The 21264-nt window shown below is 40.1% G+C and overlaps 1 protein-coding gene across 1 annotated transcript; it reads right to left on the bottom strand.

Moving 5' to 3' along the window:
- Positions 1–685: 685 nt before the first annotated feature.
- On the bottom strand, positions 686–21046 carry VPS26A (VPS26 retromer complex component A). The gene is made up of 9 exons (XM_081955225.1): positions 20894–21046; positions 13828–13977; positions 9593–9668; positions 7835–7991; positions 7175–7339; positions 6045–6151; positions 4248–4316; positions 3539–3681; positions 686–2355 (listed from the first exon to the last, which is right to left on the bottom strand). The coding sequence occupies exons 1-9, from the start codon at positions 20894–20896 to the stop codon at positions 2242–2244; spliced, it is 984 nt and encodes a 327-aa protein (XP_081811351.1). The 5' UTR covers positions 20897–21046; the 3' UTR covers positions 686–2241.
- Between the last annotated feature and the right edge of the window lie 218 nt (positions 21047–21264).

Genomic DNA, 21264 nt, shown 5'->3' on the forward strand with positions numbered 1-21264 from the left:
CAAACTGCTGACCTCTAAGCAATCATTGTTGCTAGTTCTCACATTGCCAGACTAATCAGTAACAATCTTTTTCCAGATCTATGGCATTATGCTTGCAGTGTTTGATTTACACATTTGAAAAATTAACCTAAATCAGTGTTCCTCAAATGCTCTCATCATAGCACTGGAGTAGAACCTGTGGCCCCTCAGATAACCAGCAACACACAGCATCCCTCATCATTAACCATGTTGACTAAGGCTGTAATGTAACAAGAAAGGGTGGGGGGTTATCACCCCTGCACTAATATAATGCAATCTGCATGGCAGAATAGATGGCCACTGAAAACAAATGGCCACTGAAATTGCTTATATAACCGAGACTGTCTCTGCAATAAATGGGATTGGTACTACAAAGTATATTACTGTCTCTTTGGAGTTTTGGAGGATTTACACTTACCATTTTTACCATTTAAAAGACATCATAAAGATATTTGCGAACAAAGCCTAGCATCCATTGACAACCATTAACCCCTTCCACCTAAGGACTTGCAATGCAGAAATCACTGAATTTTGGAGATGAAATCTTTTTCCCATGATGGATTAGATGTCGTTTAAAACATGCAAGTCAGTAAAAGTTCTATACTACTAACTAGAAGAGATAGATTTACTTTACAGGATATTGTACATAAAGTAGTCAAGAAAGAGATTTTAGTGAGAATACAGTTATTTTTAATAATTCAAATAGCAATTTATTATGTCTATTATACATAGTTGCACAATTTGAGGCTGGTTAAATACAATCAATTTTCAAAATTTCTTGGAATAGTTTCTATATTGCAACATGCAAGTGTCCATGAAAATATTTGGCTTTTTTTCTTTTGAAATTCTGAACAGGCACTTACATGAGGGAATCAAATTGTCTCTGTCACAAGTTTTAAGAAGAAGAAAAATATCCCAGCACGCAAAGTATTCTTGGCTTTATCAAAGTGCCACAGTAATAAAACAATTCTTCCCTAAATATAATTTAGCAATTTTGCTTACTTCACACAGTAAGATAACCAACAATACTTGCACTTTAGAAACGTTTTTGACAAATAGGCCAAGTGAATTGTAAATGTGAGTAGTCTTCTATTCAACAGGTCCCCATAGTGTGCTAAACAGGCAGTGTGGTTCTAAAAACTATATGTTAATTGTGGACAAATTGAGGCTAACAAGATTTGCCTGAAGATACTACATTCCAGAATGAATTATAAAAATAAACCAATATTTTGCTGCACAAGAATGACATCTTCGGAAATCCAGGTGTTTTTCATCTATATATTTTTGTACAAGCCCACATTTCCTCACAGAAGCTCAGCATGGAAAAGGAATAAGATATTCTACTTTTGAGGAGAACAGTGAAAAATATGTATTCGATGAGAATTAAAATTTTGTGCAAATGATCCAGTATTCAAGAGTGTAATTAGTAAAAATTATCTTAAAACATTTTATCATATACACGCACCCTTAACCAAACTGGGGTTTAATGAGAGAATACTGTATTTTAGCCCAGGTCATACAAATCTTGAAGTGAATTGGAATATGATCATAGAGTCATTGGAATGAGTACAATAAGGGGAAGACAAGAGTGTGCAGCCACTTGTCTTGAAAAACTGGTTCCAAAAGAACCTTGTTTATACACATTCCTCAAAAAAAATCTGAAAACAGTAATATGCTCTCAGATCTATTCCAAATACATTGTATATATATATATATATATAATCTACTTCCCTGGGGTAAAGACAACAGTATCATTATAAAACCTGAATTTGTCATTTTAAGACAATTTTTTATTAAGTCTCCAATGTTACAGACAGCAGACACAGAGGAAATATGTATGATATGCAGTCGGATATAGAAAGAGGAAATGCTTTAGTTTACCATCAATGAAAGCAAAACTTAGATGCACCATACTACATGCATGGAAACACATAACTAGACTTCTTTAAGCTTTATGCATCTCTGACTGCATCACACCAGACAAAAGTAAAATGTGCAGTATAAAATAGCTTAAGAAAGTTCCAGTGTTTCAGAAAGCACTTACTTTAAATGTATGTACAGAACTGAATATTTACTTGAATGTTTTAGTAGTGTGGGAAATGCAGCACTGTAAGATGAGGAAGACTGTTGTAATGGGAGTTTGACCTTTCTTTCCTACAGGCTGTTGCCACCTTTAATCTGCTGATCTACCGACATCCCAGTTTTTCATCCGGTAGATCCAGTTCACATTTCAGGCTGTTCTGCAGATGCCTGTGGCTCTGGACTTTCAAACCGCTGATGGAAGTTGGTTCTTTGTTTCCTCAGTTTTTCAGGAGCTTTTCTCCAGAGAATAATTTCCTATTTCAGGATGCAAGAAAATACCGGATTAAAATACTAGTAAGAACATTTGGTCAAAGACCTAGCAGCTGCGCTGTAAACTGTCCAATCAGCCCACTTCTTTGCATGTACTTCTGTTCTGATGAAGTACAGCATATTTTATTTAGCTGCACCATTTTTTATTCTCCTTTATACAACAGAATGAAGGTCATAGTACAGGCAGTTCTTATTTAATGATCATTTGTTGAATGGCCATTCAAATTTACAATGGCACTAAGGAAATGTTATGGCTGGTCCTCAAAGTTATGGCCAATGCAGTGCCCCTGGGGTCATGTGATTAAAATTTGGGCATTTGGCAACCTCCCGCATTTATAACCACAGCATGCGCTTCCCCCACCTGCCTATCTTCCTCTCCATCTCTAGTCCATCCTGCACTTACTGCCATTTATTCCTGTTATTCCCTGCTGCTCTTTGCCAATTTCTTCCTTCTGCAGCAGACAAGGCGCACCCGGCCAAAGCAACTGCTAACCCTCCACAAAACCATGCAAGACCTCCCTTGCACAGCATCCAAAATGGTTGGCAGCAGAAGGAAGAAGATGGCGAAAGAGAGTTCAGGGTAGGGGTAGGCAAAAGTAGCACGCAGGATGGCCAAAGAGCAGAGGTGTCGGTGGAGAAAGGTGGGATGGAGTTAAAGCGCAGGTAGGACAGCAGGGTGGTAGAAGTGCAAACTTCTTGTAGTGCAGTTCTGGCCTCACAGATGCAATCAACACTACCAGAACTGCTGTTACTAAGCGGTATGGTCATGTGTTTCGCCTAAATGCCTACTTCTTAGTGAAATTCCAGAAATTCCCGTCCCAATTAGGATAATTAGGCAAGGGCTACCTGAATCCAACTGTGATAATGAGGTGTCTTAAGACTGCATTAAGATCAGTATTAGTTAAAAGGAATAGCCATTGAGTACTGTTTAAACACAACGTTCATAAGCACAGTGTTTAATGCTGAAAAGTTTCTGTTCAGTGGATACAGTTTCTTTAATTATATCAATTTCTCTAACTGAGACAAAGCCAAAAGGTTTATGATGTTAGTCCTAATTTTAAAACATATACACCCATACAATTTTTTTGGCTGTAAGAAGCTACAATATCTGGAAGCTATTATAAATACATCAATGTCATCAAACTATTCCAGTTACAGAACCTTATACCTGCTGTTTGAAGTACCGTCTGTCTTCTTCGTCTACTAGCACTAGGTTCAAGAAGTATCTTACTGAAAATTTTTTGTTTACATCTCTCATTGTGGGAGTAGGATCATAGCCAGCCAAGAATAGTCTTATGGGAATAGATTCACCTTAAATGGGGGAAAAAAAACGTTCTTAGTTTTGTTAAATAAATTGGTTACAAAGTTTAATATTGAATGATTTGCAAATTCATAGTTTACATTTTTTTTTACAAGCCATTTTTCAATAAAGCCAGCTGAGTTAATTTCCTGGGGGCACAAATGGCTTTGTAGAAGTTAATTTTAGGGAATTTAAGATATCCCTCTGCATATCATAACAGCTTTGGAGAGTATTACACTCATCTTACGCCTGACACCTGACTGTGTAGAGTTAGAAAGCTTTTTAGTCCAATAAATTCTCATTGCACATTTAGTTTATCATAATAAAAGAACACGTTTGACCTTATTTTACTTGACATGTAAGAAAGCAAATAATGTTTTCTCATCTTATTTGCTTCATCAAAGAAGTAAGACAAGTTGTACAGGAAGGAGCGTCTAAATTAAGAGCTCAGTTATTCTTTTCCAATACAGGAAGATTGTTTATTGTTGAAGATTGTTTATAATTCTCAGCTGATACAAATAGAATATCCTAGCTATTCTTGATTACAGATAAATAAGAGGTAAATGCACCCACTCACCTTTAACTGGTGCACCATCCATTATTTCATATTTTGCAATGGTCTCCGTTTCTGTTGTTGTACTGGGTCCTAGATAGTTATATAGAAGTACAAACAAGTAGCATGGTGTTTAGTATAGTTTTTTTCTCAATTTTCTATTTATAACTGCAATTATTTCAGTAAGATAAAATCCAATATGAAGTATACTTTAACTGTATAAAGGTAGTCTTCAACTTACGACCATAAGCTCAAAATTTCTGTTGTTAAGTGCGTCATTTGTTAAGTGAATTTTGCCCCATTTTATGACACTTCTTGCCACAGTTGTTAAATGAATCACTGCAATTGATACTTTAGTAACATAGTTGTTAAGTGAATTTGGCTTCCCCATTGACTTTACTTGTCAGAAGGTCGCAAAAGGTGATCACATGAGCCTGGGACACTGGGTCATAAGCATGAACCAGTTGGCAATCATCTGAATTTTGATCACATGATAACGGGGATACTTCAAAGGTCGTAACTGTGAAAAACAGTCATAAGTCATTTTTTCAGTGCTGTTGTAACATGGGTCACTAAATGAACTGTTGTAAGTTGAGGACTACTTATATTGTAACTGTACAACTGTACATTATTTTATTACACAATATTTTAAAAAAATGGGTCTTTCTAAATGTCACAGAAGAATTTTAATTAATACACCAAGCAACGTTTTTGTACTCCTGTAGTATTAAAATAAACTATCAAGACATTGACTATGCTGTGTTTCCCTGAAAATACGACCTACCCGCAAAACAAACCCTACCCTGGTTTTCCACTCCTGTGCCTAATATAAGACCTACCCGAAAAATAAGCCCTAGTTAAGTCCTGCCCACCATCTGGTTATACGAGGTGGGACGAGGCACAGGCATAAAAATCAAGGTATGGCAGGGGTAGGGGGGTAGAGCTGCCCCACGCACTTCACTTACCTTAGGATTGCTGCAGTCAGGCCTCCCACGCCCTGACACCTATCGCATTGCTGCACAATGCCATGTGGCTCATCATACTAGTGCTGTCGCTCGTGCACACAATGGTACAACACACCACACAGCCTCCTGCTTGAGTAGCGGCATCAGCGGGATGAGCCACATGGCATCCTGCCGCAAGCAGTGGCACCAGCGCGACAAGCAACACAGTGTCTGGCTATGAGTGACCAGAGAACAAGTCAACCGGCGGCGTGACAGGTGTCAGGATAGATATGGGAGGCGTGGTTGCGGTGGCCCTAAGGTAAGTAGATAAGACATTCCCCGAGAACAAGACTTGGTGCTTATTTTGGGGCCAAAAAGAAAATAAGACCGGTCTTATTTTCGGGTAAACACGGTAGTAGTAAATCATGCTCAGAAGGTGCGCTAAATATTTCTGCATATTAATTTGCCAAAGCAAACATATAACCCTAACTTCTGAATATTTACTATAATTTATTATTGTTTTGAATCATCTCTATTATCAAAAACTCTTATGCTATGCTTTTTTTGAGACTCTTCGATATTTTAACCCATTGTACAAAAGTCTTCTATCTTTCGTAATGCAATTAAAGGACAAAACAAAATTACATATGACAATTTAAGGGTAATACTTTAAAAACTACTTCAGAGCCCTTGGAAGAAGATTGTTTTCTGTAAATCAAGTTAGTTAAGTTTAAAGTTACAGTAAATTTTCATAATATATTAAATGGCATTCAGGCAAACAAATGATGTTCAAAGATTATTTTAAAAAAACCAAGGGCCTAATAGAAAAGGCAAGATCTAAACGATTAACAACAAACTATTTTTTTCTTCATCTTACCAATTCCAGTTATTTCTTTTTTTATCAGCTGTAATTCCATGTGTTGAATTTTTATTCTTACTAAGAGGAAGTAGATTTTTCCAACAATTACATCCTTTAAGTGATACCTTAAAACAAAGAAAGAGATCTGTAAAAAGTTGAACTCTGTAGGCATTAATATCTCCGTATACATTTGGTCTCAGAGAGACAACTATTAAGTTGGGATAATTAACAACTAACTAGCAGCTAACTGTTAATTTTTCCATCGGCACAAAGGATTTCCCACAATTCAAGAGTAGAGAGGCAGTACTACATTGAAGTTGGTATCACTTAAACATGTTTTCTTGAATACTGTTAGGCCCTTAAACATATTACTAGCATTTGAATTGAACTCAGAAACAGACAATAGCTAGCGTCACATGGTCCAAAAAAATCTAGCCAGAGTTAAAATTCCAGCTACCAACATTTTTCAAAGTTTGTCCCATATGCCCTTGCTCAAAATAATCCCACAAAAAGGGACACTGCCCATATTTTGGTGAAGTCAGGTATGCGATTAGAAGACCAGCTTAAATTAAATAAAAATATCCCTAGCTGTAGCCATTGCTTGATTATGCCAGCAGCAACATAATATTCAAGAGTATCCCCAAACAGCTAACATACTGATGTATAGCAAAAGAATGGCAAAGTCGTGAGACAGCCATGTATATTCTTCAAAACTCAGGCTTGTACAATGATTTAATATTCCCTGCAAATAACTAATTTGCTTCATAAGAGAAATCTAGTATTCCAATTTATTCTTTACAGTATTATAAGGTTTTATTTGCTGTTCTGGGAATTTTAAACAGGATTATGCAAAATTGTGACCCCCCCACCTAAGCCTAAAGTCCAATCTATCATGTCAAAACTCACCACTATTTTCTATATGAGTAGACAATTTAATATCTAAGGAAAAAGAAAAACTATATAAACACTGTTTCAAAATAAAGATGAATCCTTCTGAATTTTGATCACAACGGGAAAAAAAGGTTTGGCAGTTTTCCCCAAATACAATTAGCAATCAATTGCTAATCATTTCCATGTGCCTTGAATTATTTTTTTTGCTGGATGTTATTTTGAAGTTCATATTTGTACTTCGTTTAAATCAGACATACTTGGATTTGTTATATTCAAATTCTATATGCAGACAATCTTCAATGCCAACTTCCATTTTAATAGAGTTGTTAACATCTGGGTAAGTTGCAAGCTGGTGAACAATAAGATCGTATTCTTTAATCAAGTCTGACAATCTTCTTACTATCGTCACTTTAAGGAAATACCTATAAAAGAATGACATTATGAGAGACTGCATAACAGAATATTTTAAAACTCACATACACTATCGGCAACTGCAGAGACAGCCATCTGTATTAAATCATCAGTAGGCTGTTTCTAAGGCTCATAAATTGCATTGGTAATTTGAAATGTATGAGTCAATCAAGTCAATTTATCTAGTCTAGTTTCACAACCATGTTAGTTAATAAGAATTGTTTTATTCCCCAAAGTAAAATAGGAGGTATTTACACTAAAAATGTATACACACATCTATAGAAAAAATATATTTTGAACCAATTTTGCTTTAACTTTTGAATGCTTCTATTTCTTAAACTTTACTATATTAAGTGATTTTTATAATAAAAGCAAAAACCTTTTTGATCAAATGTTTCTATAAGCAGAAGAACATATCTATTGAATTTTAAAATGTATACAATACATATTGACATTCCAGTTCAGCTAAATGAGAGCACTATAACTAGCTACATAAAATTTCATACCTCAATCTAACATTGGCACCAATGTAGGATTCATATGGTTTCTCAACTTGCATAAATTCAAAGTCATAGCTTCTACTTTGTGTTAATTCACCAGGTAAGGCCAGTTCTTTCACTAAGTTTACAAATTCATGAGTATTGCTCTTGTCATTGAAAAGTTCTGCAAAATTAAGGAATACAGTCAGAAAATACATAAAAGTAACATTTCTGAAAACAATGTGACAGTTTTTTTAAAATAATTTATTATTTGGGTGATTGTAAGCAACTGGCAAAGAAGACATAAGTGCTGTTATTTCTTAAAGTGAAACTTAAAGAAAGAACCTATTTTTTTAACATTTACAAACAACATTTCATGCAATAGTTTTTCAAAAGTTTGATTGCAATACAAAGATCTTATATTTCACTAGAATTCGCAAGTCTTTTGTTAATGATGCTGCTTAAATAGTCTGATGTATTTTAGTATCAACATAGCCAATTCAACAAACAGTTTTACACTGTGTATTTAACAATTCAAATACATTTCTCATAATATAAGCATGGAACAATTCTTTAGAAAAAGTTGCTGATGAAACATAACATAAAAGCTAAACTCAGTGTTACGCAAGCCAATTTCCTCTTGTGCAACAGGACTTTCTATTACTCTCCTTTTCCTACTCTCCTTTCAATTACATCATCTTTACTTACTATACCAGTTTTGTGACTAACTTAGTAACCAATATATTGTGCAAAACATTTTGCAACATGTGGGAGCATAAAAGAATCTCTCTTGGAATCGCATGCTTTCTGCAAAGCTCACACAACAGGTTCGGAAGTTGCCTCTGGCTATCTTTATTCATGTGCCAAGGCAGTTGAGACAGCTTTAACACTCCTGCAATTTCTCTTTTGAATATTTGGCACAACCCATCATTATGTGGATCATATTGTAAAATGTACATTTTTATAGGATAGTAGCTTGATAAAACAGTAGAGGAAACTTTTAATTCTTTCTTCTCAAGTATTGTACTATTGCCTTCAAATAGGACATATTCAATGTATTTGAAACTGTTTCAATGGCTATACAACAGAGGAATGGTTGCTGAAAATGATGGAACTTGCGGAGATAACTTGACTTCTTTGATTAGACAAAAGACAGAATCTACATTTATTGCTGAATGGAAACTTCTTGTAGACTTTTTGCGTAGAACAGAAAAATTAAAGTGATTTATTGTTTTCATGATTAAAAAGAATTTATTATAAAAGAGGAGAAATATTGTAACCACAGACTAAGAGATAAACTTATAATTGTACTTATAACCACTGTAAAGAAAATTGGAAGCTACTTCTTTGAATCTATTTTTTCTATTTTTTCTTTACTTTCTTTTTATTTTCTTGCACTTTTGATTACTTTCTCTTCTTTTTCTTACTTTTTGTTTTGTTATACTTTTTAAAAAAAACTTTAATGTGTGTGTGTGTGTGTGTGTGTGTGCCTGTGAGCATACACCCATACATTACATACTGTATATTCATACACACATATACACTACTTTATTGGCTATGTCATCACATAAAAATCACTTTTAATGTGTATCACATTATATTGTACATTCAAATAAATAATAAGCAATTCTAAACAGTTCATTCATTATTAAGTTCAATATTTCATATTGCTTGCTATTCCGCTACCTCAGTATTATTCCGGTGCCAAGTCCAAATTACGATTTCTACAAATCATAGTGAACATTTTACATTTTATCCAGATTCAATACCAAGTCTGTAACTCACCAATTTGCCCTACGAATTCAATTCTTATTCCTTGATGCTCTAGCCTCTTTCCATGTTGTTTAAAGACTATATTTACCTGGGGGGAAAACCAATATATTAATGTAGTGCTCCTATACCTTTGCATAGTCTCATAAATTATTAACTATACAAGGACATAGCAGCAATAGGAACAATTTATACACAATTTTCCATTTTATTTGTAGATCTTTCTTATGTGTGTGCCTTCAAGTCAGTGGACTCCTGACAACTATTTATTCAATTTCTACACAGATATGTCCATGCAATTTTCTTCGCTATATTTTCAGAAGTGGTTTTCCATTGTCTTCTGCCTAGGGCTGGCAGAAGACAATGACTGGCTCAAAGTCATCCAATAGGTTTTCATGGGCTAGAGGTCACAATCTCTTGGTCTCTGTCCAGTAACATAAACCACTACACCCTAATACTAGAACTAATAATGACTTACAATGATTTAAAATTAAATACTTTGGAAAAAATGCTCAGGGCACCATAAACAAGGTTTTTAGAAAAATATTTTCTAAATTGGCATACTTTGCCAACTCCTTTCAGTGTCTTGATGACTTTCAAATAGAATATCAAAATACTAATATTAAATGACCGTTGGCTTATCTGAGCGGTCGTTCTCTGGGCGCTGCGGGAGAGTCCAAGCATGGGTTAAATTCAATCTATTCGCCCAAGGACTGAGTTGATTTACTTAACCACGCCTCCTTTCCTCATTGAGGACCAGTTCAAAAACAAAGGCGTTGGTCTGTGATGGACATGTGCACGGTGTTTCTTCCAGTCTTGTTAAAAGTGTTTTTGCTCCACACAGTCTGATGCGATCTAGTAGGGGGAGTAAACCCCAGGGCGGGGTTGGACTCCCCCACAGCGCCCAGAGAACAACCGCTCAGGTAAGCCAATGGTCATTCTCCTGTGCACTGCTTGGAGAGTCCAAGCATGGGACATACCCAAGCTATGAAGTCCCAGGGAGGGAAACAGATATGTCCAAGGTGCACGGAGTCGCTACAACCTGTTGTAACACCCTCCTCCCAAAGGAAGCCTCGGCTGCGGCGTAGGAGTCAATGCAATAGTGTTTAATGAATAAGGTTGGAGAAGCCCATGTGGCGTCATAAATTTGAGTCGTGGAAGGTCGACGCAATGCTTGTATCGTACGAATGACCTTGTCAGACAGATTGTCTTTCCTAAGGAGTTCCCCCTCAAGAGCCAGAGGGCCAACTGGAGCCAGCTGGGATCCGGATGCACTATGGCCCCCTGGCTCCTGAGGTATCCTTCATGGTCTGCAAATGGAGAGGCCGACAAGGTCCACGTACCAGGATCTCCTGGGCCAGGGAGGTGTGACAAGGAGAACCTCTGCTTCCTCTGCCAGAATCTTCTGGACTATTTTCATAATATAGGGACACCGAAAGGACTGTTGTTGCTGTCAGCCCTTGTCCCTGAAATTTGTTCTATCTTGTCCACGGTCATTGGTCTGGAGGTAGGATCTCTGATAAGAGGTTCCCGCCCCTGAGGAATGAGTCCCTCGAAAGGGCTGCCTCCGAAAGAATGAACCCCCCCTTCTTATCTGATTTCTTAGTGGTGGCAGGAAGTACTTTTCTCTTATCCTTGGTTTCAATTAAGAATTTTTCTAAGGGTTCCCCAAACAATTGGCCGCCCTTGAAGGGGGCAGAGGCCAACTTCCATTTTGACTTCATGTCCGCCTGCCAGTGATGGAGCCACAGAAGACGGCGTGAAGTCACGTTAGAGGCTAATGCCCGGGAGACAAACTTGGCTGCATTGAGTGAAGCGTCATCTGAATATTCTATAGCAGCAATGATTTTATTAAGGTCATGCCTCCACCTGGAACCTGCTGAGGAGGGATGAGATCTCAATTGCCTCAGCCACAGTAGCAAAGCTCTAGTGAAAAATGACACTGAGGAGGAAGCCCTGATAGCTCAAATGGCCGCTTGGTGGGTCTTGTGGCAGGCTTTCCCTGCCTTTTTGTCCTTGGCTTTGAGACCCCCTCAAGGAGGTCAGCCGGAAGGACAGAATTAGAAGTAAGGGATATGATTGGAGTATCCACCTGTGGAAGTTGCAACAAATCGTCTAGTTTGCTTTCCACAGAGTAAAGATTTTTATCTACCCCGCTGGGATTAGTCAAGGAACCCGGGTGCGTCCACTGGCGCTGAATCACATTGACAAACATGTCTGGCGCTGGAACAAGTTCCTGTGCCGGAGTGTTCTCATCAAAAATCCCCCCCTTCGGATCCTGAGATACAGAGGGGGTAGTGGTCCCTTGGGTAGTAATACCCAATTGGGTGGAAGCTTTAGCCTTATGCAATATCGACTTAAATATAGAAGGGCGGGAATAAGCCAGTGAAGGCAGGTTTATCAGGAGGAGGATTCTCATCCTCTGAAAATTCTTGCTCCTCTGCATTGTCCTCCTCCAGGACGGATTCCTCTGTGGCAATAGAGGTGCCTGGAGAAGGAGGACCTTGTACCTGATCCCCTTGGACAGGTTTCTGGGCAGTCTTGGCAGAAGTAGCTCTGGAGGCCTGGAGCTTCTTTCGAATACCAGCCTTGATGCATCTCTCAATGGCCTGTTCAATGGCCTTTTGCATCTCAGAGGATAGTTTGGGACCCTGATGCTCAAGGGGCCTTGATGTCCTTGGCCCTTCCTTGCCAGCCTGTCGAGAGGAAACCAAATCTTCCTCAACAATTGAGCAGTCAAATGGACATATTTCTTCCTGGATGGAAGAAGACTCTCGGTACCCCAGGGAAGCTGCAGGTGAAGAAGCCTAAAATCCCTCTTCCACTACTGGGGGAGAATTACACCTCCCCCCCTTGGAGAGTCCTGGGGAAAAACCACCTGAGGCTGGGGCAAGGGATTAGGATCCCTAGATGGCTGTCCAGATGAAAGGGACAGTGTTCCGGCCCTTTCAAAGGTGTTTTCTAAAGCCCTATGCCTGCGGACCTCAGCCTTGGATAAGGCCTTGCCACCTCTGAGGTTAGGAGTCCCCTTCCCTTTGGTGCCCTTGTTGCCCTTCTCCACCTCAGGTGGATCTGGCCTACTGCGTTTCGATGAGGGGTCTGGATGGTCTCTGGCTCCCTCTTGCCTCTCTCAGCCATGATGTCTTCAGCTGGAGTCTTCAACGCTGCAGACAGTAGGCCTGGCACCGGAATGAGTTGACAGGAGCTGTGCGCCTCGCAGATATGTCCTCCGGACAGGAGTACGACCCGAGGGCCAAAGCTCTCCTAAGCTGCCTGATTTAGGTCTTCTTGGAGGAAGAAACCTTGCCGGCGCCCCGAACGAAGGCTAAAAACTCCCCCCACGGCGATCTGCTGGCTAGGAGGAAAAGCGCGGCAAGCTGCAATGGCCGGAATTTAAAAGCGTGCCAAAACGGCTTCAAAAATGGCCGCCGCACTTCTTCGGGTGATAAGGGAGCTGTCAGACGCAATCCGAAGCCTCTGACGAGGTCTCCGGGCGAAGAAGAGTCAAACTGACAGCTGGGGGGGGGGGAGGAAGCCTCCTGCTGCCCCCACCAGCCCCCATTGGACAAGCGCCCCAACGAACCTAGGCTCCATCAGTTATGAAGAGCCGAGAAGCCCTGAAGTCCTCCCAGCAGTACAACAGCAACGGCGTTTTAAAAGGAATTTTTTCCTCCTGACTACAACAAATACAAAAATAAGAAAATCTCTAACTAACTAGGAGAGTCCCAATCTATTCCCCCCAAAACTGAGGAACTCCCCAAAAGCGCATCCGAACTGGGCTGGACTGAGTTTTTGAACTGGTCCTCAATGAGGAGAGGAGGCGTGGCTAAGAAAATCAACTCAGTCCTTGGGCGAATAGACTGAATTTAACCCATGCTTGGACTCTCCAAGCAGCGCACAGGAGAATATTGTATATCTATCTTCAAAAGTCCTTGGTATGGGGTTTTTTAGCCTAGAATTTGGGTAGAGAAGCTTAAAGATATAAATAAAATGCTCTTGTTAGTTTTTCCTTCCTTCACTTAAAATGATTATTATACCTGACCAAACTCTCAAAATAGCTACAACTATTTGGGGACAGCTTTCATACTGAAACCGTTTATTAACATACAAAAATTGTAATATATTCTAGTTTTACTCAGAAACAAATAAAACAACCACTGAAACTCTAAAGCACACTATAGCCATATTAATGTGTGCTTCTGTTTATATTTATTACAGACCATTTTGAGGGTACAAAGGATACAATTTACCTTTCCTGAAACTGATTCTCCATCATAGAACAAGTAATGTTTTTCTACTTTGTTATCTTCTGTTTTGATTTCAGCTGTTTTTCGCGATTCAGCATCACTCAGAACAACATCAATCTCACATATGGGACCAAACAAATTTCCAAGAAAACTCTGCAATAAAAGCAATACTTATTTAAATGTACGAAACAGGAACTTTATCTAGCACAATACTGTAGAAAAAAATACTGTATTCCAAATATTTGGAAGTAATTTTTCAAAGTAAAAATTAAAAATCTATACATTCATGATAGAAACTCTTACAGCAAGATATTAGGACCAGAATACTGATAAATTCACTGTAAAAAGCAAATATCTTGCTACAGTAGAAAACTAACTACTTTTTATAACATCAACTCCCTCTATTCTGTTATATTCTGTATCACTTTAAATCAATGATAATTTTTAAAGGTTTCATTTCTAGGTTTTAAATATTGTATAGGAATGTAATTCAAATTACAATAAATTAGCTTAATATACTGGATGCATGGTTGTTTAAGACAAATATAAGTTATGTAGTATTCGAACTACCTTAGACCCTAAATTATAATATAAGAATATATAACATTTGGAAAGCTAAACCCCTGCTCAGAGATTCTGCCTGTAAGAGTGGTCTCTAAAGTTTGGGTCAGCTGGACACTATTTCTATGAACTGGTCACATGATGGGCTCAACCAATTACAAATCGTCCCCTTATGAGATATAGGCTAATGAGGTTGTTATTTCCTACCTATCTCTTTTATCATTCTCTATGCTGTCTGCCAAAACTCTTTCTTTGTAGGTGAGCATCCTTCCAAAACAAAACACAAATAAAGTGAGTGCCATAGAATTTATTGGCTACATTTTACTGTAAAGATAATAATCCTTGACTTACAGCCATTCATTCAGCATCTGTTGAAGTGATGACAGTGCTGAAAAAATGGACTTACAACGCCTGCCCAAAGTTACAGCCATTGTACCATCTTCACGATCAAAATTGGGGAGCTTGGCAGCCTGCCTGCACTTACAACTTCAAGGGCACTTCAACTTTCCCCACCCATCTAGCTCCCTCCCATCTACATACCCTTTTGGTTAGCTGCTGCCCTTGCTTTACAAGGAGGCAAACAGCCTCGGAATCATGCAACTCTGGGGCTGCTTGCTATACCCCAGGATGCATTCATTCACCACCCGCCCTTTCTCTTCAGCCACGCATGGCTTCCCAGTCTAGCCCAGAATGTGCCAGCGAGCATTCATTTTCTCCCAGACCACTCCAGCCAGCACCAGCAAGTGTTTTGTTTGCTCCCCCCAGCCTGTCCGAGCAAGCATTTATTCACCCAGCTGCTTTCTCTTCCAGAATAGACCTTTCACCTTTTGCTGTATCCTCTTTGGATCCAGCTTCTCCTGTGAGGGTTCTTACAGCACACATGACTTTCTGAGCCTTTGTAAAGCTCCACTCTCCATTTTGCAAAGTTGAGCCATCTTTCCAAAGGCATTCCAAAGACAGCACAGCTTTACAAAGGCTCAGTACTGTAGGAAACATTTGCTGAAGAAACTGGTCTGAAAAGGAGACATCAAGAGGCCAAAGGTCAGTGCAGAGAACTGGGAGAAATGCATGCTTGCTAGTGGTTGGTTGAGTCAGGCTGGGGAGCCATGTGGAGCGCGGGGGAGGGGGGATCTGTGCAAATGAATGTTGCTGGCACTTGCTAATTGCTGCCCTATAAGGCAGGGGCCAAAAGGGCATAGATAGGAGAGACAGATGAATGAAGGGAGCTGGAGGTGGTACCTTACCTGAGGTTTGGGGCTGGGTGGGGCTGAGCCCAGAATGGCATGGATTTGGGGAAGGGGGTGCTCGCTTTATGACCCATGATTCTAATTTAATGACTGAGTCACCTTACATCTCACTTTAAGACTACACTGATATTTTGACAGTAATGCCAGTTCAAATTATGATTGTAAGTCAAAGACTTACTTCTCCTGTTGCTGTTATATGCACTATATTGCCAAAAGTATTCGCTCACAACTGCTTCTGATTATGTGGATGGGTGAGCGAATACTTTTGGCAATGTAGTGTATTTTTCCTCACCTGGTAAATATACTCTGACAATTTCAACATATATATTCTGCTTCCTAATCAAAGACACTATCTTTCCAGACGTTACCAAATTGTTATTCTGCTTGTAAAGCAAGATTTAAGCTAATTCCCATTCCACAATACATTGTAACTATGCCTAACTTTTGAACAATATTAAAATAAGTACCTATAGATAGATGCCATTTTATATTAAGCTACTTTTATTTTAGTTTTTTAACTTTATGTCTTAGTTTTAGACAAATAATAATCTGGGGTTTTTGCTCCTGCAGATGTAGCTTGCAATGGTAACAATAGTGAATAATATTCTGAATTTGCCTTCGTTCATAATACTCTGTATTCTTCTTCTAGCTTGCATTTTGTGTAGTCCTCTTTTTTACGTATAAACAGTATGTTAATTATGTTCTATGCTGCTCTTCGACCAAAAGGAAGTTCGACTGCCTAAAAACAAATCACTGAGCTATAACCATCTACCATTTATTTTCTGTGAGAACTAGAGGCAATGCAGGAAATGCCTCTACTCTGAAGCTGGTGACCAAAACTAAATGAAATATATATTTAAAAAATCAAGAAACCTAGCAGACATTGGGGGAAGAATTACTAGGCATTTTGGCACTAAGAATGGCACAGTGAGGACCCAAATGCAGAACTTCAAATATATTTTCTCTTTCCCTCTTTTCAAAATCATGGAGAGAAAGCCACAGCTTGTCATATAAATCTCAAATCTCAGACAATTCTAAGTTAAGAGAGAGAAATGTTTGCGAATTTTACTATAGCTTGGTCTTGCTGTATCATCTTCATTTAGAAGAGTATTTTACTAGTTTCTGGCACAGAAACAGACTAAGGAGGCCTTACAAAATGGGAATATTCCAGCCACTATTCTTCCCACCTCCATAATTCCCTCCTGTCACCTGAAAGGGGTGTAAGGGCTGTGGAGTAGTCAAGCCTCCCCACCATTCATTCACCATGAGATTATATTTTTTAAAACATTTGTAGAAAAAGGGAATAATAGCCAACAACTAAACAAAGATAGAAAGAATATGGCCAACATGGTTGCTCCTTATCAAATCAAGACTCTTTTTAATTTGCTGAGCCAGCTAGTTCAACATCACTGAGAAACCAATTTAGCTATGGTTCATTCCAGAGGTTTTGTCTCATATCATGTAAATGAAGTATTTCAATATGATCACACAATGCGATCACCACAGCTTAATGTCTGTGGGGAATGAGCTCCAAATCTGCAACTGACTCCCCTCTATACTCCATCTAATGTAAATAAGGGGTGTCAAAGTCGCATTGTCACTGCATCATACCACATATCACTGTTCCCCTTTTGCTAAACCAGGCGTGGCCGTGGCCAGCATGTGACGCATCTGGCCCATGGGCCACAAGTTTGACAGCTCTACTTTAAATGATAAATATGTTGACTATATTTTGATATATTATCATATCTGAGTGGCAACAAACCAGACAATTACTAGAATTTGCTTTCTGTTGCTCTCTATCATCCAACGACTGCTCATATTTTTAGCCTAGATAACTACCCAGTGAAAGAAAACATTAGTACAAGAATTCTAGGAGGCTCATTTGCCTCATAGAAGCTGGTATTTTCTGTTTAATAAATATACATCTTCTATATTTCATAAGGAAATCAGTTAAGAATTTGAGATATTGTTGCAACATCTCACTATCCCTAATATACAGCCAGAGCGCACTATTACTCAACATGTAGCAAGGAATGCAGCAACAAAGCTTATCTAGCAATGCTTTTCCTTGGAGCAATCACTGGATATTCACTTTTACCTCACAAAAAGGCAGAGTTTAAAGCAAATGCAAAACAAACAGCAATGTCATACAATTGTGTATTTTAGAAAAATGCAAGAAACTACTGAAACTTTTGACAGTAACTTCTATGTTCCTTTTCCAGTCAAGCTCAGAGAGCATCGAGGATCCTGCTGATATCAGTGAACATACTGTGGTGAGTTCATTTTCTATACTTATCAGTTTCTGCAACTAATTTATATTTCTTGACCTGGGTTCTTAAATCAAGCCCATTACTGCTCTTCAGGCTCACTATCTAAATAAAGTTTAGGTAATACATTAGGATAAAAAGATGGCAAGCAGTTCAGCAATTGCTGCACAAGAAAAGTAAGTCTCCAAAAAGTGAAGAGATTCCTACGAATGAAGATGTGGTTAGGAAAATATTAGAATGTGCACAAATGAATAGGTTAACACTTGCACTTAAAAAGAAGGAGCAAACCGAATATTACAGTATATGGGAACTATTCTACCGATGGTTAGAGAACAAATATGAAAGACAAAAATGAAAGTAGATCAGTGAAATAGAAATAGAAAATATATTACTAAGTTTAACTAGTTTTAAATTATATACTTCCATCTATCAACCTGTATCTTTCCAGTAGCATAACAGTCTCATATCTTCTGCCATTTGTGGTATGAGTCCTCCAATCATCTCCTTAATCAAATTTGTATGGACTCCTCTTAGCAACTCCTTGCTTATTAAGTCTCTCGTGTAATTTCAATGCCCTTCTTCTGTTTTCTTAATCAGCTTATCTTTAATTGTCAGTAGTGTTATCAATTATGTTGCTAATAAAATCTCTCTCTTTAAATCCATAAATTCTTTTGTTTTTTCTTCTTCTGTATCTTGCCATCTGGGGTAGTAAAAAACTTTTAAGTTTTTTATAGGCAGTCTCTTTTAAAACAGTAAAAATTCCTCACCAGCTGGAAACACTTTCTCTTTCCGTATCCTTCCGTTTTGGAGCCACCCCAACTTCATCAGCCTAATGGCTGGATTTTTTGTTGCCGGCTTGAAGAACTTCTCTTGGATCGATCAGGGACTTTGGATGTCCCTGAGATCAGCAAGACGTATTCTTCCTGTTCACTGTCTCTACGGGACGGTTTAGGTCCAACTGGACCACCCAGCAGCAAAATTATCAGCTGTGGTCTCGGAGCATCGAGACCGCACGTCCGTATCGTCGCGACATTGGCGCCTCCTCCAAAAGGATTGTTATAGTATCAGATATGTTATGCATATCAGTATTAGGTGAGGAGCAGATAAATAATTAATACGGTTGTAAATTTTAACTGTTATTGCACAAGATATTTGTACCCAGATGACAGTTTAATGGAAGATGGATTGTTTGTATTAAAATAAAATAGAATAATTATATATATATAAAAAAGAAAGAAAAGTCTCCTTTCAAGGATTCCCAGCATAGCGTTGGCTTTTTAAGAATTCATAAGTGGAATTATTCTACCTATCATAACCACCCCTTGCAAGAGATGTTTCCCCACAGCTCTATTTTGCAGCTTGGGTGCGCTTCAGTGGTGGGTTGCAGGTGGTACACCCCGGTAGGGGAGTACCGGAGCCTTCCCGGAGCACCGGATACCGTTCCGGTACGGTGCTCCGGAAGGTCCACCCGCCCACCCGAGCTCCTTATCTGTCCTTTAAGCCTTTGGCGCTTCCGCGCACTCTGCCGAGCAGCTGGAGTGTTGCGAAGCTTGCGGAGGAGTTGCAGGCATGTACGATGCATGCACGCACTGCGCACGTGTGCGTGCGTGTCACACATATCCATGTGGGCAATGCCAGATCTGTTCCAACCGTACCGGTTGGAATGGGATCCGGAACCCACCACTGGGGCGCTTTCTAAGCACATGCCCAGCACGACTAAAGCCCAACAGGTAAACACTAAGACAACAGCCCGAAAATGAAGCAGAATGTAATTCTTGGCTGCCATTTAAAACAGGGGTCTCCAACCTTGGCAACTTTAAGACTTGTGGACTTCAATTCCCTTTTGTACACTATCAAATGTTATAAATTGCATATTCATGTATTTATTCATTCATTCAATGGAAAGAGATGCTAACAAGGGAAGAAAAACATTAATTACACCAGTTTAGTCCAACCAGCTGAGAAGTCCCTGTGGGGAGAGGGGGCGACTAATAAGTTCAATAAAATAAATAAATAAATAAATAATAAGTTCTACATTTGTTTATGCTGTGAGGGAAATCTCTCTAGTCACTTCTCATCTGGCAGGATATCCTAAGTGTGAACAAATGTATCTGCCCAAAGTATTGTTCACTTGCAATGTTTTGGGGCAGTGTGGACTATTTCCCAGGATCCTCCAGAGCAGGGGTCTCTGCAACTTGGCCACTTTAAGACTTCAACTCCCAGAATTCCTCAGCCAGCAAAGCTGAGCTGGCTGAGGGAAAAGCAAAGCAAAGCTGGCTGAGGAACTCTGGGAGTTGAAGTCCACAAGTGTTCAAGTTGCCAAGGTTGGGAGACCCCCGATTTAAAACGCCCTTCGGGTTTTTGCAGCCCCGACCTCTCTGGTAACCGCCCCCGGGGACACTTTAAGGGCGAAGTGGTTCAGTTGAAAAGCGCAGCGGTCCACGTCCAAAGGAGGAGCCGCCGCTGCGATGTTTCCTTCCACCTGTCACTCTTTCTCCGCTCCTCCGGTCGCGCGGGTCGCGCGGCCACAAGAGACACGCGCTCGGCCGAAAGGGCAAGCGCCGCCAGGGCTGCCCCCACCGTGTGCGTGTGCGCGCGCGCATAGGGACTGATTTCAACGTCACCCAGGCAGGCGGAGCGCGCGCGTGGAGGGACGAGGTGGGGGGGGGGGCGAACTCGAGAAACGGCCCTCGGCGGGGGGCGGAGTCAAGCAACGGTGGAAAGAAGGAACGGAGGGGGCCCCCGTCTCCATGGGAACGACCAGCCTCCATGGGAACGACCAGTTCTCAACAGCCTCTGCCTCGAGCGCGCCCGAGGCTCGGCCCGCTCAGAAGAGAGGGGGGGAAATTGGGACCAAGGGGGAAAGAAGCAGCAGCAGCACCATTCGCAAACCAACGGTCCCCCCCGTCGGTTCCACGCGAGGCGTCCCCACAGCATTAATATCCGCCCCCGCCACCCCGCTTTCTTAAACAGGGGCAGCCTCTCACTTACCATTGTCAGCCAGACTCCGGTCCCCCGCCCCAAGCAACCGTAGCAACTACTCCGACCCGCGCCACTATCATGTGACCGAAGAGGCCGTCACTTTCATGCCACGCCCCAGGCACGTGACCGAGGAGGAATAAAAAAGCGGAGCCGGGCGAACTCGGGTAGCCTGGGCGACGGTTGGGGCGCTGTCCTGGGCGGGCCCAGCGGGGAAAGGTCTTGTCTAGGATTCGGAGGTTTGATATCTCAGTGGTGAAGATGCCCCCCCTCTCTCTCTCCTCCCCCCTCCCCCCGCAAGTGAATGGCTAAAGTCTGTTCTTGGATAAATGTAGCCGATGCCAAACTTTGCCGGAGTTTCTTGGTATACACCAGAGGTCCCC

Source organism: Natrix helvetica, assembly GCF_964273705.1.
Source record: "Natrix helvetica genome assembly, chromosome: 5".
Taxonomy (NCBI): domain Eukaryota; kingdom Metazoa; phylum Chordata; class Lepidosauria; order Squamata; family Natricidae; genus Natrix; species Natrix helvetica.